Source organism: Bufo gargarizans, chromosome 8 (genome assembly GCF_014858855.1).
Source record: "Bufo gargarizans isolate SCDJY-AF-19 chromosome 8, ASM1485885v1, whole genome shotgun sequence".
NCBI classification, from domain to species: Eukaryota; Metazoa; Chordata; class Amphibia; order Anura; family Bufonidae; genus Bufo; species Bufo gargarizans.
Window position 1 is genome coordinate 34407987 of NC_058087.1, and position 25513 is coordinate 34433499.

General features: G+C 44.3%; 1 protein-coding gene across 1 annotated transcript in view; it reads left to right on the forward strand.

The window, feature by feature from the left end:
* The window catches only part of CHN1 (chimerin 1), a 109720-nt gene that overhangs the window by 69971 nt on the left and 14236 nt on the right, over positions 1-25513 (forward strand). Inside the window, exon 8 of the mRNA XM_044303370.1 lies at positions 21252-21329. Within this exon, the coding sequence (XP_044159305.1) occupies positions 21252-21329 (78 nt within the window). The remainder of the gene's footprint in view (positions 1-21251; positions 21330-25513) is intronic.

Consider the following 25513-nt stretch of genomic DNA (forward strand, 5'->3'; position numbering starts at 1 on the left):
TAGAGCAGGAGGAGCTGAGCAGATTGATAAAGTTTTATGGGGAAAAGATTCAGCAAAACTTGTAATTTATTCATTTATATTCCTGCTTATACTGGTCTTTGAAGTCCAGGAGGCGGAGCTATCAGTGATTGACAGTCTTCCCTCTATGACTGTGTATACAGAGAGAGCTGACAATCACTGATCAGTAGCTCCGCCTCCTTGACTTCAAAGACCAGTATGAGCAGGAATATAAATGAATAAATTACAAGTTTTGCTGAATCTTTTCCCATAAAACTTTATCAATCTGCTCTATAACCTGCTGCCTGCAGCTCAGACACCATGTTCAATGTGACAGGTTCCCTTTAATTTGTGTTATTCAAAATCTAAATCATTGCATTGCATAAGTAGGTTCATGCCTAGTTATTAATGAAATGGTAAAGTTTTATGAAGATTTATTTTGAAACGCTACACACTAAGCACCCATACCTTCAATGACGGCAGCGAGTAAACGGCAATTCTAAGGCAGGAAACCTGTTGGGAAATGACTTTCTACTCCTTGTTGAACAGGAAGGGTTCCATCAGATAGATGAATGACCCCCTCGATGGGAAAGCCTGTGTTTTTCATTAGAACCCTTTGATGGCTCAGTTTTAGTCTGCTTTATACAGCTCATAAAAATGTATTCGCTTCTATTTGAGTTCCAGGTTATTTGTCTTGTCCGGTGCAAGTGGTGCTCGAATCCTGGGTTGCAGCAGGCCCATACATCCAAGTACAAGTGATGGATCAGCACTCATTTATTGATCGTAATAACTTTATTGCCATAAACAAAATACAGGCAGAGGTCACGCGTTTCAGCTTAACAGCTTTTTTTCAAACCAGCATCTTGTTTGAAAAAAACAGTTTAGCCGAAACGTGTCGCCTCTGCCTGTATTTTGTTTATGGCAATAAAGTGAAGGTTTATTAGCATCAAAAAGTAAATGCTGATCCACTTCGTCCACTTGAACAGATTGTATAAGCCTACCTGCCACTGTACTCCAACCTCTATTAAGTGGGTCCCTACTATAAAGTATAGAACTGCACAGTGGCCAGTGTCGCTGCAACACACTGCCCGCCGGGGGGAGCCCAATAACAGCCTGCTGCAAGGCTGTGCCCCCACAGCTATAGAGACTGGCATACAGCACCACCAAAAAGTGAACAGATTAAAAAAAAAAACACGACTTTCATATGTTCATTTGGCTCTCGGGGAGAAGGCTGCAGATGTTGGATCATACTTTTTTCATAATAATTCTGCATACAAGGTCCACCATAAACACCATATCTAATAGAACTTCTCCACTTTATGCGACACCTGTACTTTTCTGCAGGTATATTAATAACGAGGCCTAGACCTGGTATTGTTCAGTAGCTGTGCTGTATTCCTCGATAGACCGGTGCTGGTATAGGACAAGACCACAGTTCTGTATAGAAGACATTGAGAATGTCTCAGGCTACTTTCACACTGGCGTTTCTGGGTCCGCTTGTGAGATCCGTTCAAGGCTCCCACAAGCGGCCCAAAACGGATCAGTTCAGCCCCAATGCATTCTGAATGGATAAGGATCTGTTCAGAATGCATCAGTTTGGCTGCGTTTGGTCTCCGTTGTGTTTTTTAGACGGTCGCTAAAACGCAGCTTGCAGCGTATTGGTGTCCGTCTGACTATGCAGAGCCAAACTGATCCGTCTAGACTTACAGTGTAAGTCAATGGGGACGGATCCGTTTTTCACTGACACAATATGGTGCAATTGAAAACTGATCCGTCCCCCATTGACTTTCAATGTAAGTCAAGACGGATCTGTTTTGACTTAGACTTTTTTTAATGAATAATGCAAACGGATCCGTTATTAACGGATACAGGCGTTTGCATTATTGGTGCGGATCGGTCTGTACAGATACAAGAAGGATCTGCACCAAACACGAGTGTGAAAGTAGCCTTAGGTGCATTGCAGCCTACAGAATATCTGCTTTAATATTTAAGAGCAAGCAGACAAATATAACTTTAAGACACATTTCACATGGGCTAAGAAACTGGCCAACTATAAATGTTACCACGAGTATTCGTTCCCCATAATTGGCCCGTGTAGATGTGCTGCCGATCACTTGACAAACAAAACACTCATTTGTCAGGGCGATGTGCTGCCAACAGACAATGAAACTGAATGGGGATGAACAATCACAGTAGCGATTATTCATCCACATACAGAGGTGATGCTTGCCGCATGTAAAAGCAACCAACACAAGCAGGCAGCAATTGGAAACAGTTATTTCCCAATCATTACCTTGTGTATTTATGGTAAGGTTACATTGCCCAATTGTCGGGCAGATTATCGGGGACGAACGTTCCCGATAATCTGCCCATCTAAAGATGCAGGCAACTAAAGTATTGTTTCTGGCCATTAGATCGTGCTATCTAAGCAGTATTGCCCAGAAACAATGCAGCTGTATGGGGATGAATGACTGCAGTAGTGATCGCTCGTTCTCGCACTGTGGAGGTGATTACTGCGTGTAAAGGCAGTGCTTCACCCCCACTGAACGAGCAGCCTGTTCTCAGAAACGAACGCTTCCTTCTCGTTAGGCTACATGCACACGAACGTTGTTTGTTTCCTTGTCCGTTCCGTTTTAGTTTGCGGATAGGATGCAGATCCATTCATTTCATTGGGTCCGCAGAAAATGCAAAAATGCGGACAGCACACTGTGCTATCCGCATCCGTATATCCGTTCCGTAGCCCCACCAAAAAAATATAACATGTCCTATTCTTGTCCATTTTAGACATTGCTACAATGGATCCGCAAAAAAAAACTAACGGCATACGGATGTCATCCGTTTTTTTTGGGGCGTATCTGCAATTTGCGGACCACAAAACGCATACGGTCTTGTGCATGTAGCCTTAATCGGCTGCTTCTCGGACTGTGTAAACCCGCCTTTGCTTATAAAAATTTGCCCTCCTTGATGAGTGGAGTCCACATCAACAGAGGATCTGTTAAGGCTCGAATGATGAAAATTCCAGATTGATGGATAAGAGGTCAAGAGCCATATAAGCAGCTAGTAAATCCCTTCATTTTCTCACAAGAACATCTGAGATCACCCTTTATGGCCATGGACATCCTGTTGGGACATTGTCCTCATCAGTTGGGGGTAGGAGAGATAGACTTACATTATCATTACAGTTCATATCAATGTGATTTCTATGGTTTACAATTGACTTGCTGCGTTATGATTAATTGTGGTAAATATAATACAAGCATTATCATTTAGTGTATGTTAAGCGGTTTCCGAATTATAGATGTCAGCAGTAACGTAACCGGTCATGTAAAAAAACCTATTGGGAAATGTTGTTAAACCCAGTTGACTAGCAGCAATAAATACTGTGCCTGTGTTTCTTCAAGGGAAAATCCTTTTGTTCTTTACTGGTCTGGTAATTGAAGTCAATTACGGCCTTGTGCAGTACATCCAGGAACCTCAAGAATGATGAATTCCAGATGCAATGTTATTGTATTCTTAAGGTAACACTCCTGTTAGAAAAGGGTGTTTTTTTTTTTTTACTCTTTCTTATTTCATTTCGCCAGTACTGTGCAATTGAAAATGAAATACAGAAAATACTATCCTTCTGTAGCGGTCAGCACTGACAGATTAGACTCCAGTATAGATGGGGAACCCACCGTCTATTTATTGCTGCTGTGAGGGGAAGATGTTATCTGCTAGTATAATAGTGGGTGTAGAATTAGGATAACAGCATGCGATCTACTGCTAAAGGCTTTCCAATTGTGCTTTATTGTGTTTATGCATTTTCCTGTGAAAGAGGCAGTTAGAGTTCGGCCGTAGCGACCAGTTGCTAGGTGCGGCCGTGCCATCCTCCCCATAGGGAGGAGCGAGATCAGAGAGCGAGATCAGAGAGCGAGAGAGAGTAGTGTGAGACAGTGGATGTCTAGACAGTGTAGTGAGCAGATGCAGAAAGACACAGCCCTGGATAAACATCAGTCAAAGAAATGCCAACATGTTGAAGTAAAGCATTCCAGTATTGAGTGAAGGTGTGAAGAGAAGCTGTCTAAAAGACTTTAGGGGCTTCACAGACATGTTGTCTAGGAGAATAGAAACCTCAGGAGCCTGGACATGTATTAATGGCAGACCGAGGGTGTCTACGGAGAACCTGGATCCTGAAAAGAAAGTGCGGATTCAGCCATGAGTAAAGTAACCTACAGAAGGTGCAGAACTCTGATGTGCAGGGGGGGCGCCCAATGGTTGCATAATGGAAAGAGTATTGCACACCCCTGATTCTGGTTGCTTGTACCTAGGTAAGTTAGAGAAGTGAAGTGTGAGGAGAGTTGTTTTCAAGCAACATCTTGGCCTGTAAAGGGTGCTTTCACACTAGTGTTTTTCTTTTCCGGCGCTGAGTTCCGTCCTAGGGGCTCAATACTGGAAAATAACTGATCAGTTTTATCCCCATGCATTCTGGATGGAGAGTAATCCGTTCAGGATGCATCAGGATGTCTTTTTGACTGATCAGGATGGAGATAATACCGCAGCATGCTACGGTTTTATCTCCGGCCAAAAAAAACGGAAGACTTGCCTGAAGGCCGGCATTTTTTTCCTTAGGAATGTAAGGTGAAAAAAATAAATGCCGGATACGTTTTTCCAGATGACACAACGGAAAGCCGGATCCAGCATTTCAATGCATTTTTCAGACTGATCAGGCATTTTTCAGACTGATCAGGATCCTGATCAGTCTTACAAATGCCATCAGTTGGCATAGGTTTTGCCGGGTTACTCTTCCGCGAGTGTGAAAGTAGCCCAACACTGCTGCACAGCCAGATAACCTGTGAGAACTGTGGAAATTGCACATTGTTTAAGAACCGCCAGCCCGTGCATGCCGAGAACTGTTCCAGAACTTGATTCTTCGGTAAAGAGACGTTCTGTTATTATTGTCATTCTTGCCTTTTATTTATTTGCTACAAAGCCGTTGTAATCGTTGACCAGTCACACAGTGCCCCACTAAGGTTACATGTCTGTCAGCGAAGTCTTTCCAGTGGCAACCAGCAGAATTTTTAAAACATCTACGTACATGAAATATTTATGGCTCCCTAGGAACCGGTTATCTGCTATTGTAACAATATACCTCTCCAGTTCTAATTTGTGGATCTGTCAACTTACTATACCCCTCCCTATGTAAGGGCAGTAAAATATAGCTGCTGTTCTGTTAGTAGCCTGCACCTGCCTGAGGGGGCGTAATTACACCAGATTCATGGCTATGGATCTGGTGCTCCTAGGAGTCAAACGGGCCATATTAGATACTAGGAGTATGAACCTGTAGACATAATATGCTGCCCTTACAATGGGCGATATATTAAGCTCTTTAAAACACACTGGCCAAGATTTCCTAATCCTATAAATTGCAAAAACTTAGACAGGCTGTCTAGACCTGTGCCAAATTTATCACAGGGGCTCAGGTTGGATGCAGGGATAGACACTTCTGTCTAAAAAGGCTACTTTCACACTAGCGTTTTTCTTTTCCGGCATAGAGTTCCGTCACAGGGGCTCAATACCGGAAAAGAACTGATCAGGCATATCCCTATGCATTCTGAATGGAGAGCAATTCGTTCAGGTTGTCTTCAGTTCAGTCATTTTGACTGATCAGGCAAAAGAGAAAACCATAGCATGCTACGGTTTTATCTCCGGCGAAAATAACGGAAGACTTGCCTGAATGCTGGATCCGGCTTTTTTTTTCCATAGGAATGTATTGGTGCCATTCAAAATACCGGAATGCCGGATCCGTCCTTCCGGTCTGCGCATGCGCAGACCTTTAAAGATGAGAAGAAAAAAAACGGATCCGTTTTGCCTGATTACACCGGAAAAACTGATCCGGTATTGCAATACATTTTTCCTGATCAGTCCGAAAAATGCCCGATCAGTCAGAAAAAATGACATCCGTTTGCCTGATCAGGCAGTCAGTTCAGGCAACGGAACTGCCTGCCGGAATCAAACAACGCAAGTGTGGAAGTACCCTTAGGGCTCATTCAGACAGCCGTAGTCTTTTGCAGACCGCACACCGGTTGATAAAAAAAATAAATGCCTATTCTTGTTCGCAATTGTGGACAAGAATAGGACATGCTCTATCTTTTTTGCGGGGCCTTGGAACGGCCATTGAAATGAATGGGTCTGCATAACCCCGGAACAGATGCAGACCCATTCATACGGTCGTGTGAATGAGCACTAGCTCTATACAGACTATTGGATGGCTTACTTTGAAATAGAATTGTAGCACAAAACATTGCATCTTAGGCCACACCCCTTTCTTGTGAAACTCCACCTCTTCCCACTAAACCCCACCCTTTGTCTAGCAAGTTGTTTCCCATGGAGCATTGCCAGTAACTCTGCATACAGAGACCTGGTCTCTTTAAGAAGATTCAGCACCGTGCCTAAGCCGCACCCGGCCAGCCAGAATCTTACCCCCTACTGATGAGGGGCAAGCACCCCGAAACATCTGTCTACAGATGGATATCTGGCCTGGGTATATTCCCTTGCTATTTCCCAAGGCTTGTTGGAAAGTTGGCTCTTGACTCATAGGGAGTCGCCTCCAATATGTGGCACTGGTGAGATTGTTCTCTTTCTTGGAAGTGTAGAAACTCTGATTGCACCAAAACTGTGCCACTTTGTAGACAGATTGCACAGATTTTTAGTAAATCTGGTCTACTGTCTGATAATATTCAGAATCTATTAAGCATTAGAATACAGCCATCCACAGGAAATGTACCGGTCATGGTGTTATGGCGATAAAAGCCATGAAATAAGAGGCCCACAAGTTGCATCTGGCTCTAGAATCATATTGTGGCCAACCATCTCATAGTCTGTATGTCCGTGCACACACCCTGCATGGTCATCAAAGTGTTCCAGATCTGGCTGGGTTACTCACTAGATCCCCTACCTTGCCATTCAGCGAGTGATTGATGGCCTCAGTGAGGACATGTAGTGCAGAGAAGGGAATTCTTCTTATTATAGTGTCGATTATTATCAGCTATTGTTTATCATTATCAGTCATTTTTGCGAAACGTGGATTAAAATGGCATCGCAATCTGAGTGTCTTGGAAAAACCTCCCTCCCTTTCCCGAAGTCTTAGCCTTATTTCATTTCTCTTCCTTTCTGATAAGATACATTCTTTGCTTGTGCAATATTCTGAAGGTTTTTTTCAAGATTGACTGTAGGCGCAAAGATTGGAATTTCCTATGTAATTTTAGATTTAGACAAATTTTGTCACTTTTGACCTTCTTTTGTGTAAAACATAATTTAGTATATTATCAGATAACTAAGGATCTAGTTTACAAATGATTTAATGTCAAAATGTCTGCATGTTAGCGCTGATTACTACGGCAGGGGGTTGAAATATCAATCCACAGGTTTTTATTACTGGTAACTTATTGCATTTGTAGCATTAACCTATTCCTTAGCACATTACTTAGATAGTTTTTATTCATTTTAGTCCCGATCCTTAAAGGGGTTCTACAGTTTGTTTTAACTGATGATCTATCCTCTGGATAGATCATCAGCATCTGACCGGCGGGGATCTGACACCCAGGACCCCCGCCGATCAGCTGTTTGAGAAGGCAGTGGCGCTCCAGCAGCGCCGCGGCCTTCTCGCTGTTTACCGCTGGCCCAGTGACGTCACGACTAGTATCAATGGCCTGGGCGGGGCTAAGCTCCATTCAAGTGAACAGAATTTAGCCCCGACCAGGCCAGTAATACTAGACATGACGTCACTGGCCCTGCGGTAAACAGTGAGAAGGCCGCCGCGCTGCTGGAGCGCCGCTGCCTACTCAAACAGCTGATCGGCGGGAGTCCAGGGTCGGACCAAACTACAGAACCCCTTTAATGATGCCCATCTATCCTATCTAAAATAAACTAGGTCAGTTTTATAGAAATCCAGTTGAAGGGGTTATTCAACCCCTAAAATGCCTCCCCTACTGCCTGGGCCCCTCACACTGATTGTACTTTCCTTGCTCCCCAGCAACCGCTTTGCTTCTGTTGCTAGCCTCTGCCAGTTACGCGGATGAAAACCTCCGGTGACGGGGGGGAGCAGCCAATAGCAGGCCACGATGGGGACTAGCCTCCCTAGCGTCGTGGCCTGCTATTGGCTGCCCCCCGTCACTAGATGTTTTTTTTTATTCGCACGATAGTGCCGGGGAGCAAGGTAAGTGCAATCGGTGTGAGGGGCCCGGGCAGTAGGGGAGGCATTTTAGGGGTTGGATAGTCTCTTTCAGCATGTTTTTAGAATGCGGTGGTACCTGGAGAGAACCCACCGTAACATAGGGAGGACCTACACACTCAATGACGTTGTCCATGGTTGGGGTTGAGCCCAGGGGTAGAGTGCTAATCCTTGAGCCACAATTTAAGAACCATCGTAATGTTTTGAGTTCATTATATGTATTTATCATGGCTGACTTTTCGGGTGATCTCGTCATTATACCGGCACCAAATGTCATTGTTCCTGTGCAGCAGATTGTGCTGTGTAAACTGTGACCGGCTGCCTGGGAACAATGATTCTGTATGGGGACAAGTGATTACTGTATCAATTGCTTGTCCCCATTCAACGAAGGTGATTGCTGCATGTAAAGGCAGCCCTGATCTCCACTGACAATTAGTCAATTATTGGGAACATTTAGCTGTCCCGATTATTACCTGATATATCAGTCCATGTAAAAGGACATTTAGGGTCATTTTAGACGCCGGTCTTAATAAGCCCCTGCGCAGGTGGCGGTGGCCAGCACCCCTACATCACTTCGGCGGCGTATCCACCACTGATTCTAAATGTAAGAGCTTCCTTGCTGTCTGACATTTAGACCATTTGCTACACCTAAACCAGGCGTAGAAAATGATGAATGATACTGGCCTGCCGCCCCGTCCACACCCACTTTTTTTATACGTGGCGTGAGCGAGGAAGAAGTCGCAGATTCTGCTGCAACATGGCGTGCAACACCATATGCGCCAGATATACACCACAAAAGTGGCGTATATCTATTCGTAGATTGCCCCCTTAGTCCCCTTACATCGGTGGGTCTCTTCAGTGACAGGCCGTGACAGTATATGGAATTAGAGTATTCAGAACCAAGGCACAAAAATGGTTCATTTACAGCATGTGACACTTATGCAGCGCGGGAAGCCAACCATCTCACTAAAAGATCCAGAACAGATAGGACATGTGCACCTAATAGAGGTTCCCCTGCGTTCTGTTAAAGGGGTTGTCAGGGACTTGAATATTGATAAACTATCCTCAGGATAGGTCAATAATATCTGATTGATAGGGGTCCCACTCCCTGAACCCCTGACGATCAGCCGATTGAAGAGGCCACAGGACTTGGGTGAGACCTGTGATGTCACGTCCCTTTGTCATGTGGCCTTTCTGCAGCTCAGTCCCATTCAAGTGAATGCGATTGAGCTGCGATACCAAGCACATAAGAGAGGCCACATTGCTTGTCTGGCACCCTTTAAACAGCTGATTGGTGGGGTGAGCAAACTTCTGTTTTAGAAGTTCGGGTTACCGCAGAATTGCGTTATGGATCCATGATAAGTTATGATCCGTGGTCATGGGATCCATAACCCAATTCTGAGGTAACCCAAACGTGAACTACTAAAACAGAAGTTCGCTAGTCCCTATTGATGACCTCTTCTTAGGAGAGGTCATCAGTATTTAATTTCCAGAAAACACATTTACACCTGATGGCAGGTATATCAATAGCCTGGCATTTAAAGGGGTTATCCTTTGATTAATGTGAAAAATAACAGACATCATATAGTACATGACAGTCCGTGAACCAGCCCTGTACCTCACATGGATCCCGAGATCTCCTCATTCATTTCTCCAATAGCTCTACTATATATATTTCAAGCCGCCAGCTTTGGGGGCATGTCCTTTCTCAGTGGGCATGCCCTCTCTGCTGCAGTTCCCCTCCTATATTAATGTGGCAAAAATCTGCTGTGTAAAAATAAATAAAACAGTGGCAGGTCAGTAGGCTGATTTGCATCTGTGAGCAGCGCATTTTTGCCATCAGAACCGCTGCCAAAGACATGCACAAAAATGCTAACTATTTACACTTGCCGGAACTGCCTGCCGGATCCGGAAATCCGAAACGGATAGCATTTGTTTCCGGATGCGGATCCGGCTCCGGCTGACACATGCATTGAAACACCAGATCCGTCTCTCCAGTGTCATCCGGAAAAACGGATTCGGCATTGGTACCGGCTCCGGCATTAATACATTTTAATTGAAATTAATGCCGGATACGGCATTCTGGCAAGTGTTCCGGAATTTTGGCAGGAGAATATACTGCAGCATGCTGCGGTATTTTCTCCTGCCACATACCGTAAGAGTGACTGAACTGAAGACATCCTGATGCATACTGAACGGAATGTTCTCTATTCAGAATGCATTAGGATAAAACTGAAGCGTTTTTTTCCGGTATTTAGCCCCTGTGACAGAACTCAATACCGGGAAAACTCTAACACTAGTGTGAAAGGACCCTTAAATGGGTAATGCAGCTAAAATCGGCTTCGAAGATGTAACATGCCACTTCTGAAACGGATTGCAAATCGGTGGCCGATAATAACGCCACCATGTGCACATGTGCACATGTGCATTTTTCCCATTGAAGTCACTGGGAAGCTGCTGTTGGTTTTATGATTGCGGATTACGCCACGGAAAATAGCCATTTTCCATGACTATATCCGTGGCAGATTGTTGCTGTGTGAAACTAGCTTAACAGAAGATTAGGCTGGTGAGCATGTGGGTTCCCCATAGCGATATTACTGAGGTGGACAGAGAAATAGGAAAAAAGAAGAAACAGTAGGTGGCGCTATACAGATAGATTTTATTGACTAAGGCCTCATGCACACGACAGGTTTTTTTCACGGTCCGCAAAAACGGGGTCCGTGGGTCCGTGATCCGTGACCGTTTTTTCGTCCGTGGGTCTTCCTTGATTTTTGGAGGATCCACGGACATGAAAAAAAAGTCGTTTTGGTGTCCGCCTGGCCGTGCGGAGCTAAACGGATCCGTCCTGAATTACAATGCAAGTCAATGGGGACGGATCCGTTTGATGTTGACACAATATGGTGCCATTTCAAACGGATCCGTCCCCATTGACTTTCAATGTAAAGTCTGGAGTTCTTTTATACCATCGGATTGGAGTTTTCTCCAATCCGATGGTATATTTTAACTTGAAGCGTCCCCATCACCATGGGAACGCCTCTATGTTAGAATATACTGTCGGATATGAGCTACTTCGTGAACCTCAGATCCGACAGTATATTCTAACACAGAGGCGTTCCCATGGTGATGGGGACGCTTCAGGTTAGAATACACTACAAACTTTGTACAAGACTGCCCCCTGCTGCCTGGCAGCACCCGATCTCTTACAGGGGGATATGATAGCACAATTAACCCCTTCAGGTGCGGCACCTAAAGGGGTTAATTGTACTATCATATTCCCCTGTAAGAGATCAGGGCTGCCAGGCAGCAGGGGGCAGCCCCCCCCCCCTCCCCAGTTTGAATATCGTTGGTGGCACAGTGTGCGCCCACCATCGCCCCCCCCTCCCTCCCTCTATTGTAATAAATCGTTGGTGGCACAGTGTGAGCCCACCATCGCCCCCCCCCCCTCCCTCCCTCTATTGTAATAAATCGTTGGTGGCACAGTGTGCGCCCACCATCGCCCCCCCTCCCTCCCTCTATTGTATTAAATCGTTGGTGGCACAGTGTGCGCCCACCATCGGCCCCCCTCCCTCCCTCTATTGTATTAAATCGTTGGTGGCACAGTGTGCGCCCACCATCGCCCCCCCTCCCTCCCTCTATTGTAATAAATCGTTGGTGGCACAGTGTGCACCCACCATCGCCCCCCCCTCCCTCCCTCTATTGTATTAAATCGTTGGTGGCACAGTGTGCGCCCACCATCGCCCCCCCCCTCCCTCTATAGCAGTAACATTGGTGGCAGTGTGCGGTCTCCCATTCCCCCCCCCCCCATCATTGGTGGCAGCGGAGTTCCGATCGGAGTCCCAGTTTAATCGCTGGGGCTCCGATCGGTAACCATGGCAACCAGGAGGCTACTGCAGCCCTGGTTGCCATGGTTACTTAGCAATAGTACAATTGTAGAAGATTCATACTTACCTGCTTGCTGCTGCGATGTCTGTGTCCGGCCGGGAGCTCCTCCTACTGGTAAGTGAAAGGTCTGTGCGGCACATTGCTAAAGAACTGTCACTTACCAGTAGGAGGAGCTCCCGGCCGGTCACAGACATCGCAGCAGCAAGCAGGTAAGTATGAATCTTCTACTGTTGTACTATTGCTAAGTAACCATGGCAACCAGGGCTGCAGTAGCTTCCTGGTTGCCCATGGTTACCGATCGGAGCCCCAGCGATTAAACTGGGACTCCGATCGGAACTCCGCTGCCACCAATGATGGGGGGGGGAATGGGAGACCGCACACTGCCACCAATGTTACTGCTATAGAGGGAGGGGGGGGGCGATGGTGGTTGGCACACTGTGCCACCAACGATTTAATACAATAGAGGGAGGGAGGGGGGGCGATGGTGGGGGCACACTGTGCCACCAACGATTTAATACAATAGAGAGAGGGAGGGGGGGGCGATGGTGGGGGCACACTGTGCCACCAACGATTTATTACAATAGAGGGAGGGAGGGGGGGCGATGGTGGGCGCACACTGTGCCACCAACGATATTCAAACTGGGGAGGGGGGGGGGGTCTGCCCCCTGCTGCCTGGCAGCCCTGATCTCTTACAGGGGAATATGATAGTACAATTAACCCCTTTAGGTGCCGCAGCAGGGGGGCAGTCTTGTACAAAGTTTGCAGTGTATTCTAACTAGAAGCGTCAGCATCACCATGGGAACGCTTCTGTGTTAGAATATACTGTCGGAAATGAGTTTTCACGAAGTGAAAACTTAGATCAGAAAAAGCTTTTATGCAGACGGATCTTCGGATCCGTCTGTATGAAAGCAACCTACGGCCACGGATCACGGACACGGATGCCAATCTTGTGTGCATCCGTGTTCTTTCACGGACCCTTTGACTTGAATGGGTCCGTGAACCGTTGTCCGTCAAAAAAATAGGACAGGTCATATTTTTTTGACGGACAGGATACACGGATCACGGCCTCGGCTGCAAAACGGTGCATTTTCCGATTTTTCCACGGACCCATTGAAAGTCAATGGGTCCGCGAAAAAAAACGGAAAACGGCACAACGGCCACGGATGCACACAACGGTCGTGTGCATGAGGCCTCAGTGGCTATACTACATTTTTTAATTACATGCAGTTAAAAAGCTATTTATATTCAGGTGCTGGTTTGAAAAATACTAAATGTTTTTCGTGGGACAACCCCATTAAGCTCACACAATCTTCAGCCTGGCAGATCAGGGGGACATGTCCTTTCTGCTGCAGTGCCTCCCTGTAAGATCAGAACATATGGCTAGTGGCAGTTGAAGATTTACGCCGCTTTCAGACGAGCCAGTTCCACGCTCCAGTCTCACGGTGTGAGTATGCAGCAGCTCCCGTCCTGACCTCCCAGCACTGATGGGGTCACATAGCATTATATTGATTTATAATGGTATGTAACCCTTACAGTTCTGGAATATATTGGATGACAGTGACATAATGCTGTAAGGACTGTAAGGGTTACATAGCATCATAAATCAATATAAAGCTATGCGACCCTGGCAGTGCTCAGGAGGACAGGACGGAAGCTGCTGCATACTCACGCTGCGAGTCCGGAGTGTGGAACTCGATCGTCTGAAAGGGGCCTTAGGCTACTTTCACACTTGCGTTGCTAGATTCCGGCAGGCAGTTCCGTATCCGGCAATCTGTATGCAAACGGATACCATTTGTAGATGGATCCGTCTCTACGGTGTCATCCGTAAAAAAAACAGATCCGGTATTAATTTTTTTACCGGATCCGTCAATGTGGCAATTTTAATGCACTAATACATTCCAATGGAAAAAAAATGCCAAATTCGGCATTCCGGCAAGTGTTCAGGTATTTTGGGCGGAGAGAAAAATGCAGCATGCTGCATTTTTTTTTTTCTCCGTCCAAATACCGTAAAAGGACTGAACTGAAGACATCCTGATGCATCCTGAACGGATTGCTTTCCTTTGAGTATGCATTAGGATAAAACTGATCAGGTTTTTTTTTCCGGTATTGAGCCCCTAGGACGGAACTTTGACGCAAGTGTGAAGGTACCTTAAACTGAGCATTTTCGATTAGCTCAGTGAGATGAAAAAAAAATAGGGAAAAGAACAAACACCAGGTGGCGCTATACCAATACAGTTTATTGAATAGCTTACTGGCTATACTACATTTTTTATTGCAAAAGTATTCGGATCCGGTTGCTGGTTTGAAAAATGTAGAATATGTTTCATGACACAACCCCTTTTAAAGTATTTTTATTATCCATTTTGACATTATTTAGAACTTTTTTTTTTTTTAAATAGAATTATTCTGTTTTTGGAGTGATCTCTTTTGTGACTCATGAGACCATTTATTTCTGTAAAATAGCATTTAGGTAGAAAGCTCTATGCTTTACCCAGAGTGGGGTTGTCTTAGCAATATAACATGCTGTGTTGGAAAATACCGTTTAGGAAACCCTACAATGTCCAGGTGTATAAAGTATTAGATCAGACTTCCTCTCCCGGGGCTTCCAATCTCAGGTCCTCATTGTTCCGTGCGTGTACAGGCCAGAAGAATGATTTGTAATATGTTTTGAAGACCTGTACTAGACATGAAGACGATGGAATCTTAAAGGAACTCTGATGGGAAGAAGGAACGTCCTTATTTTGTACGATCTGCAATCGCTCAGCCGTTTCCCAAAGATTGTTAGCACGGATAGAGGGCGGGTTAGGAAGTATGACTAACCATGTCCACGAAATCAGAGCAGACCTTGTTTCTGTAGGGAGCATGCCAAGAGATCTTATCCTTTTAACTGCTGCTGGTCTGCATCCAGTTAATCTGGCCGGCTGTACGGGGAACGTCTGGACGCCTTGCCGGGAGAGCCGTCTTTGGAGCAGTGCCATTTCCCGACAATGAAGCCGTGCAATTGGCAGGAGTTTAGTTATTGCTTTGAATTATTGATTTTCCCACTTAATTGATTAGCAGCACAAGCCAATTATTTGCTAGAAAGCTTTATAAATGCTTAAAATTTACAAATGATCTTCACTGTATTTCTGTGTAATAATTAAGGGAGAATCCATGAGACCTTGGAGAAAAGCATGGTATGCCCTGACTCAGCTGTGCGATTCGGGATTCGGCCGGACAAAACCCGATGCACTACTAAACCAAGTGTGAAAGAATGTAATCAATTTTACCAGTATATATTGGCCTCAGTGACCTTGCTGTAATGGATAGACCAGAGTATGATTGCTCCGGATATACTGTATAGGCTCTTCTCTACCTCTGGAATTATATGAAACCATGAAGAACATTCTCATGTTCCATCAGATGCTGTGTTACAAGGCCATTCTCCCTTGGAATCGATACATTTCAGGCCCCCATACACATTAGTATATTGTCGGCCGACCCGCCAAGAAGAGGGTTCCAGCCTATAGCCTAAGGCTACTTTCATATCTGCGTTTTTTGCGGATCCGCAAAAAAACAAGAACAAAAAAAAAAACACGCTTCCGTCATGATAATACAACCGGCTGCATCGTTATGAACGGATCCGGTTGTATTATCCCTGAGACAGCCATGACTAATCCGGCACTAAAACCGTTCTCTTTTGTGTCCGAGAAAACGGATCCGTCCCCATGCTTGCAGCGTTTTTCTGTCCGCGATAGGAACGCAACCGAATACATTCTGGTGCTTTCCATTCAGTCCATTATTGTCTCCATTTACAGTGAATGGGGACAAAACTGAAGCGTTTTCCTCCGGTATTGACGGATCTCAAAAGTGGAAAGGGAAACCGCTGGTGTGAAAGTAGCCTATATAATGTGTATGGGGAGCTCCCAGCCCTTCCCTGACCGATGATGTTAGGGGAGAGAAGTGAATTCTTTTTGCCCGATCTTTTTATTCTCCTAGGAGATACTTCTAGTGGCGGCTTTCTCCTTGCCCCCTTTTGGCAAATTAAATGTGTATGTGGCTGGAGAGTCGGGAGAGAGAGCTCTCAGTCGTTTGGCCGACAGCTGTTGAATATTGCACAGTCAGCTTTAGGAAGAATAGCATGGAAACCCATCATATTGCAGGGAGTCCGCGCGCCTCCATGCAGCCTCCTATACTGTGTCGTGATGGATACAGATGTTACCTGCAACGCTTTGCTATGATTTGATGATGTGCAATTGTTTTTTAAACTGTTAATTCTCCAATGCAAATGCTGAACCCTGAAAATCCCAGAATACAGACAGATTTCCGTATAGAAAATCCCTACATGTACATAGAATTATGGCTGGATGAAGAGGATCCTTGTATGGATTTGGTGCCTCCACTTCTTCATGTTTCACTTCCCTAATTACTGCTCCCATAAGACTCATTATAGATTTCTACGTGTAATAATGAGGCTCATTTCCATTTTCTCTTCTGTAAAGTGACAACTGCCTACCCTGAAGCGCTAAAACACCAAAAAAGTAATTATCATAAATATCTCGCATGGAGTTATTCGTATATCACCTAAAATGCTCAAAAAGCTTCCACACAAATAATTATAATCAATAAATTCATTTATTAGACATCCATTTACAGTACATCAATAAAAAGTACAAAAAAGCAGCAGTAATGGGAACACGGCAGTGTTACAAAAATTGTATAAAAACAGAGTGAGCTCCAGACCATAAGAGTATCCCCCCAAAATTAAGCAGTATCAGATGAGTAGGGCTCATGTGGCAAGGTGCACCCAGGGTATCAATAACAATACACCGCAACCATGTATAGCGGTGTAGGCCTGCGTGCATCCCCAAAGGTCTGCGCATGCGCAGAACCAGAATACTGGATCCGTCAATGCGGCAATTTAAATGCCAGATCCGGCACTAATACATTCCTATGGGGAAAAAATGCTGGCATTCAGGCAAGTGTTCATTTATTTTTTTTTTTGCTGGAGATAAAACCGCAGCATGCTGCGGTATTATCTCCGTCCTGAAAAGTCAAAATGACTGAACTGAAGACATCCTGATGCATCCTGAACGGATTGCTCTCCATTCAGAATGCATGGGGATAAAACTGATCAGTTATTTTCCCGTATAGAGCCCCTAGGACAGAACTCAGCGCCGGAAAAGAAAGACACTAGTGTGAAAGTGCCCTAAGCCTGGTTTTACAGCACTGCGTTGCAGTGTATGGGTTATGTTGTGTTCTTTGCAGCATTTTTATGAAAATAACTGCTCAGTATTTCCACATCAATACAACCTACATTTTATGTATGTGTATATATACATACTCCTTTATCAATGCTAACAGAAAAGCTGGCCTTGTTGCCCACAACAACCATTCATATTGCAGCTTTCATGCTTCCAGATAGGTCATCAGTATCTGATCGGTGGGCATCCGACACCCGGGGCACCCGCTGATCAGTTGTTTTGAGAAGGCAGCGGTGATCCTGTGAGCGCGCTGCCTTCTGGCAGCTTACCAAGCACAGCGCCGTACATGGTATAGCGGCTGGGCTTGGTATCGCGCTCAGCCTCATTCACTTGAATTGGGCTGAGCTGCTGCTAGGCCACGTGACCGATAAACGTGTCGTCACACAGCCTAGGAAAAGCAGAGAGAAGGCCGCGGGGCTCACAGGAGCACGGCTGCCTTCTCCAACAGCTGATCCGCAGGGGCACCGGGTGTCAGACCCCACTGATCAGATACTGATGACCTATCCTGAGGTAAGAGAATCCCAGAAAACCTCTTTAAGAAATGAAAGTACTGATTGCCCTTACAATATTATAACTTTTTTTCATCTCATTGTGTCAATTATATGTGTTGTAGTAATGTTGCATAGAGGAGTCCTGTAAGGCTGGAATCGCACACATTCATTATTCCCCCCATGGCTGGGTTCACATCACTGTTTTGTCTTCCTTTATTTTGAGCATCTGTTGCATGCAGGACGTTTTGTCTCATCTAAAATAACAGACCTCTGACAAAATGGATGCAAAATGAGCACAACTGATGCTTAAAATAAAGGATCTTTTTCTTATTTTTATTTTTTTCTGACTGATTATAAGAACAGAAAACATGGCCTATGCCTGTTTTCATCATAGAAAAGTTGCAAATCTACCAGATTTGTGACTTTTCAATGCCATTAAGATTTTTCAAGTGACAATTAGTAGTTCACATGACCCTCGCCAATTTTACATAAAGCGGGCAGGACCGTCCAGCTCCAACTCTTTCATCGTTATTTACATGAGAAACTGGCGTAAATAATTACTGAAATCTATAGCATCTCCGAGCCATAGCCGTAGATTTCGTTCCAGCGTATAGACGGCCTATGCCTCATCATAAATTACATGGCTCCTCCAGCAGCGCAGGCCCCATTCAAGACCGGTCTACCAGACGCTGGTCCTAATGAATCGGGGCCAAAGTTTTCGATGCAGTTTGAGAATGTAGATTTTTGACCAAAAGCCAGAAGTGGATCAAGCAGGAAGAAGTACAAATCCTTCATTTATATTCCCCATTCCCCATAAATCCACTTCTGGCGTCATCTCAAAAACTTGTAATAAGAGCTGCGCCCCAAGCTGCACCAGAACCGGAGGGGAGATTGCTGCCTTATACAGACATTAGCTGCAATTCAGGTTAATCATTATTTCTCTTATGTCTTGCACTTCTTGGCAAACTTAAAGAGAAACTTCACCCATGAAAACGCAGTACAATATGCAGGCAGCAGGTTATAGAGCAGGAGGAGCTGAGCGGAATTGATATATAGTTTTATGGGAAAAGATTCAGTCGAACCTAATTCATTTAGATACAGTGTCTACTGATTCTGTCAGGAGTCATGTGGGCGGTCCTTTCAGTGATTGACAGTCTTCCCTGTATGAGTGTATAGACACAGGTATTTTAGTTAGTTTATGCACTTATATAGCGCTACTATATTCCACAGCACTTTACAGACATTAGCGTCCACCTGTCCCCAATGGGTCCCTATCAGGATGTCTTTGGAGTGTCGGAGGAAACTGAAGAACCCGGAGGAAACCCACGTAAACACGGGGAGAACATACAGACTCCATGCAGATGTTGTCCTTGGTCGGATTCGAACCTATGACCCCAGCACTGCCAGGCACCATGCTGCCCTCAGTCCACAGATAGGACAGCCCAGAAAGAGCAAAGATTTAAATTTTACGTTTTTTTTAACTGAATCTTTCCCTACAAAACTGTATATCAATCTTCTCAGCTCCTCCTGCTCTATTAACATGATGCTTGTAGACTGCACTGCATTTCATGGCGACAGGTTCACTTTAACAATTTTATATATTAGAGGTTAATATATATTTATTTTTTGTAAAAATCTTTATTTAGATTTTCAATATCACAATATAGAAGACAGTAATATTTTGAATGGGGCTCAGCCCAACTGACGATGTGAAGTATGTTTCACAGGTAAACATCTGAAACGCAACATATGGATAAAAGGCACAGCTAATCAGTGACCGTGTCAAATTTTCAAAGTCAATAAATATTAATATATATTTTTATATTGTACATGAAATTTCATCATGCACACTACATACTGTATACATGAGTGTATACATTATGTTGCATATGGTAATTTACAACTGCAGTCAGATTTAATAGCCGCTTCAAGACTGCCTGTTTTTCCTAGTGTTATATGCGAAGAATACAATACATCAATAGGGAGTCGCACTTGCCAGATCTTGCGGTCCACCGGAATGCAGCAGCCCACCTGGAGCCCTAGATCCACAGAGGCTCCTGCGTATACAATCCAATGAGCGATAACGGAGGCAGCATGTCCGGTGAAAATCCCTTTTATTGGGAACTGCTTACATGCAAAACGTGTTTACAGAAAAGTTGCTACGTTTCGGCTATAGCATAGCCTTTATCAAGCACCTTGATAGCCGAAACGTAGCAACCTTTCTGTAAACACGTTTTGCATGTAAGCAGTTCCCAATAAAGGGATTTTCACCGGACATGCTGCCTCCGTGATCGCTCTTTGGATGTTATATACGAAGATGCACTATGCATAATTTTGGGCTTCTTTTGGATCAGACGCTCTTGACCATACTCAAGCCGTCAGCTTTAAATAGTAACATGGGATGTTTGCAAGGTTAAAAGCCGTAGGTTATCGCTCTTTGTGTTTTCATTACCAGAATTAGTCCCTTTTCTTGGGATTTTCCGTGATGGCTGTAAATAGAATTGATGGAGAGCAAGCAAGGGTTTACAATACAAGAAAGCATTACTCATCCATTGCTCACTACCATCCCTGCGACTTGTTCTGTGTGTCCTTCGTCTTAACCCTTCATGGCAGACACTTCCTCCAGTCCATATTTTTGTTAGATTTTCCAAGTGCTTCAGCTCTGTTCTGGTTAAGCAATCAAAAAAAAAAAGTCTTGCGTAGGGGGGAAACGGGGGTGGGATTCTAAGTAGATGAATACATAAGGGCTGCTGCTCAGTCTCATTGGTTAGATGTCCTCTTATTGTGGTCTGTGTAAAGCAGCGTGACTATTAAGCCCCTTCTCCCTCCGCCTTTCCCTCATTCACTAAGCTGATATCTGCAGACTCCCTGAGCATCCTCCTGAGCTGCACTTCTAATTCACCTCCTGGGCTGTTGAATCCATACGGACATTGTGTTTTTGCATATATTTTTGTATCTGATTCGTAAATGGAAACAAGGCGACTTTGGCATCTTTTAAATGCACACTTCCTATACTCATTCCTGATAAGCATCTGTCTCAAGATCACGAGAAGACCCCAGAAAAGCTGTCGTTTGCCTTGACTTTCTGTTAAAGCCTATTGGCAGGATGTGCCCTTAGACACTGTAGTCTTATTTTTATTTTTTTTATCATTTATTCTCCTATAGAGTATTTTTGCAGATTTTTATATTTATTTTGTTAATACAAGAGAGAATTTTTTCCTATTATTTTTTTTTTTTCCTTTACATTTCTTCAAAATGCCATCTAAAGAGTCACAGTCCGACCTAAAACACATGAAATCTGGTTGGAATCCCAAAAAGCAGGAAAGCCAGCAGCAGAATCTGTTGGCGGCTGCGCTGGGCATGAAGCTGAACTCTCGTAAGACTTCTGCTACACTATGGCAACCTCTGAAACTGTTTGCTTATTCACAGCTAACGTCTCTCGTAAGAAGAGCGACACTTAAGGAAAACGAACAGGTTCCCAAGTATGAGAAAGTCCACAACTTCAAGGTAAGACATCACTTCGCATGAGGTTGTACTTTCAGCATGACCTTTCTCTCTACTTTTGTTGTATTTTATATTAGTTTGCTTTCATATATTTTTCTATTCTATCTTTATCTGTTCTTGTTGAATTTTAATTTTATAAGGTGTTGCCATCCTAGCCTTTACATTGGAAGACTATACGCATGTACAAAATAGTATAGGTTGTAGAGAAACAATCATAATCAGGGGGCGTATTAATGGAGACCTCCTTCATGGCTTAGCATTGTTGGGATTGCTGGAGTCTTGGTATCCATATACAATCTCATAGGCATATCCACATGCACGAAGTGGAGTTTACACTTTGGCACCATGTTATCTGTGGTTTCACTGCAGCTAAACCTACTGCATTGTCTGAAAGTGATGATAATGCAACACAAAGCTATACGAGTTCAGCTCTACAATATAACTATAAACATAGACGAGATATAATAACTAGTTAAACTACTATAGACTTTGGTGGTAAGTAAACCAATCTGATTGCCCAAGCCACAAGAATGTCCATGCCCATCAGTCTCAAGAAAACCCGAGAAGGTAACACCAGGAATTTTCTAGGTGCGGGGGCTTCTTAACTACCTGAGCCATGTGCCTGTACAGGACTTGAGCTTTAAAAATATGGCTTTGTGCTCTTCATCAGCCTAAAGCCTGCCATAGACGTTATAATGTCAACCAAACCTGCCAATTTCTGCAGGACCGGCCTGCCGTATATTATGTGTGAGGGTGTCTCGCCTCTCCCCTAATGGGAGAGTAGGATCGGTCAGTTGGATTTCAACATGCCCAATCTCTCCCCATAAATAAAAGTTGGCTAAACTGAGTGAGCATGTATGTGGGAGAGAGGTGTTTGGCCACCAGTTAACCAAAATGTATGGCCAGCTTAAAGTGACAGGAGAACGTCATGGTTGTGTTTGCAGAGCTGAGGGCTTCCGTGGACGCAGCCTATTGAATTTACAACCTGACTGTAGAAAATGCATTGATCTATAGGTGAGATTATATATTACATGTTATAGAGCTTGATCAATAATCGGATTTGCTGTAATGAGCAATTATCCAGGAACTCTCCTCAGGCTTGATCATTTTTCTTTTTCTAATGATTTTTTTTTTAGTCATTTTTAATCAGATCAGTCATTTAGTATAACATATGCTGCTCCACATAGATCTGCCAGATGGTCTGGGGCTCTTGTCTGGCTTTTCTCGGGGATTAATGAAGTGTCCTCAGTCGCCTACAAGTGTCTATTGAATGAGTTGACACTGGCAGATACTGTCTTTAGTGTAATGTAAATTACATTTTCTCCCGATGTACAATGAGGTTCTCACATTCTAATGGGCCTTGACATAATCTGTGAGTGTACGGCATATTAATAACTATGCTAATCTGTCCCTGGTCACACGCCAAATGACAGATTGGGGTCTTTTCTGTCCGTCGTACAGTAAATGGGCCACAGCGTTTCATCTGAATTAATAAACGGAGGACACAGCTGCCATTGAATGGAGCATATTGGATCCCCACTGGAGCCTGACACTTGATGGTCCAGCTATCATAATCCATGTTTCTGTCTCCATGTTTCTGTCTCCATGTTTCTGTCTCCATGTACAATGGCAGACCCTCGTTATGTACAGATCTAGAGACCTGCCCGTTGCTCAGTCTTCTACATTTGGTGCTGGTTGGTTTTAATCCCTTTTTTTTTTTTTAGTATTTTTGTTTTGTTGGTTTAAGTTGTATGTAAAGCTCGTCCAGATGATCGCCTCTTCACATTGAGTTCCAAGTGGAAATCAATGCATTGACATGGCGTACAATATGGACTGCAGTGATGAATGCAAGCGGGACAGAAAGGATGCAATGCCTCTACCAGGCTCTGCGCAGATGAAGAATAATTTTAAGGCAAAGTCCGTGCCATGAAGCATCTGTAGAGGCCTAGTGGACGCTTCAGTCTTATTTCCCAGTCAGCATTAATATCATTACTTGGGATCTTTTCTTCTGTCGGGTTGGAAGTAAAATCTATTCCGCTATTCCTTTGGCTTCATGCACATTGCCACATTACGACTCCTTACAAGTTTCAAGATGCTGGAAGTGGTATTACCTCACCCATACAACCTTATGGGCCTGTGCTGTACTTCTGTATGCCTCCAATGTTGTACACCGCACTGTATGGCAGAACACAAAACTATAGGGACATAGTCCTGTGCAAAAGCTATGCACATACAAGAAGAGGGCCACTTAAAGGGAGTCTGTCACCCCCAAAATCAGTTTCAAAGAATAACGCCATGTAGGGTAGGTGCGTTAAAACGTAACCATATCATTCTTGACAAAATCCAGTTCTCTAATGCGGAGAAATTCTTTTTATTTTTATACAGATAAAGTTTTTAGTAGACTGTGGGCAGGCCCACTTCGGTTGCTCCACCATAACAGTGCCCAGTGCCTCCCCCTCTTGTTTAAAGGGAACCTGTCACCAGGATTTTGTGTATAGAGCTGAGGACATGGGTTGCTAGATGGCCGCTAGCACATCCGCAATACCCAGTCCCCATAGCTCTGTGTGCTCTTATTCTGTAAAAAAAACAAACGATTTGATACATATGCAAATTAACCTGAGATGAGTCCTGTCCCTGACTCATCTCACGTACAGGACTCATCTCAGGTTAATTTGCATATGTATCAAATCGTTTTTTTTACACAATAAAAGCACACAGAGCTATGGGGACTGGGTATTACGGATGTGCTAGCGGCCATCTAGCAACCCATGTCCTCAGCTCTATACACAAAATCCTGGTGACAGGTTCCCTTTAAAGGGGTTTTTTTTTTTTTTTTTTTTTTTTTTTTACTGATGATCCTTTGGATAGGTCATCAATATCTTATTGGTGGCGGTCCAACACCTGGAACCCACGCCAATCAGCTGTTTGAGAAGGCAGCGGCGTTAGCAGTAGCGCCGCGGCCTTCTCACTGCTTTTCCCAGGCCGAGTGGTGACACTTTCATGTGTCATGTGGCCTAGGAGCAGCTCTGCCCCATTCAAGTGAATGGGGTTGAGCTGTCATACCAAGCACATCCGCTGTACAATACACAGAGCTGTGCTTGGTGAACTGCGAGAAGGCAGCTAGTCGTCAGGGGTCGTGAGGATCGGACACCCACCAATCAGATACTGATGGACCTATTCAGAGGTTAGGTAACCAGTAAAAAAAAAAAAAATCTTGTAAAAAAAACTTTTAAAGGGGTTGTCCCAGAACCCAGACTTATCCCCTGCTTCCCCCACTCATCCCCTCTGACATGAGCTCCGATGCTCTCCCTTGCCCTGCACTAAATCGGGCTTTGTTCTCTTCACTACCAGGTCCTCTCAATCAAAGTTTAGAGGGCACAGCAGTTGCAGAGAGAGCAGAGCCTCTAGGTGTAATGACAACACCCCTGTTGCTCCTAGAGGCTCATTTGCATATATTAAAACATCCTTTTCCTCAGCAATGCGGGCACATATGAACATGGGACCAATACAGACGCCTTCAGCTGCCAAGCGCACATGTAACAGGTCAGCCAGTTTCATAGGTACAGATCTGCTGACAGATGCTCTTTAAAGGGACTCTGTCATCAGATTTGTGCCCTATAAGCTAAACATATGGCCATGTCGGTGCTAATAACATGAATCCTAAACTGCCCTTATTAAACCTGCTTGTGGCTCAATTAGCCCAAAAAACAGGTTTTTATAAGCTGTCACTCACCTACCTAAGTTGGCTTACTTTGCGCCAAAACTTTGCAGTGCAATTTTGACACACATTGTCTCCTCTTAAGGCCCCCTTTCCCGCTTCACCATACCCCCTTTATTGGACACAGCCAAAAAAAGGGTGTCTAAAACAAGAAATGCTGTTCTAGGCATGTAATCCCAAAAATTTTGTGGCCCAATTATTATTTTTTGTACATTATTTTTTCAACTTTCCAACATAACAATTTAGCTACACACAGGAGCCCCTCAAGCTCTTGTTACTCCATGCTGGCTCTGCAGGGGTGGGCACTGTCATCCTGGCTGTCTATGGTTTGCTCATTATGTAGACCGTGGTTTACTGTTGGTTTGTGTCCTTTCTAATGATTGTAGTCGTGTTCTTATCACGGTGCAATCTTGATATTTTACTTTGTCAGCATCATTCGACCTGGATGCCACTTTCCATGTGTCTGAAG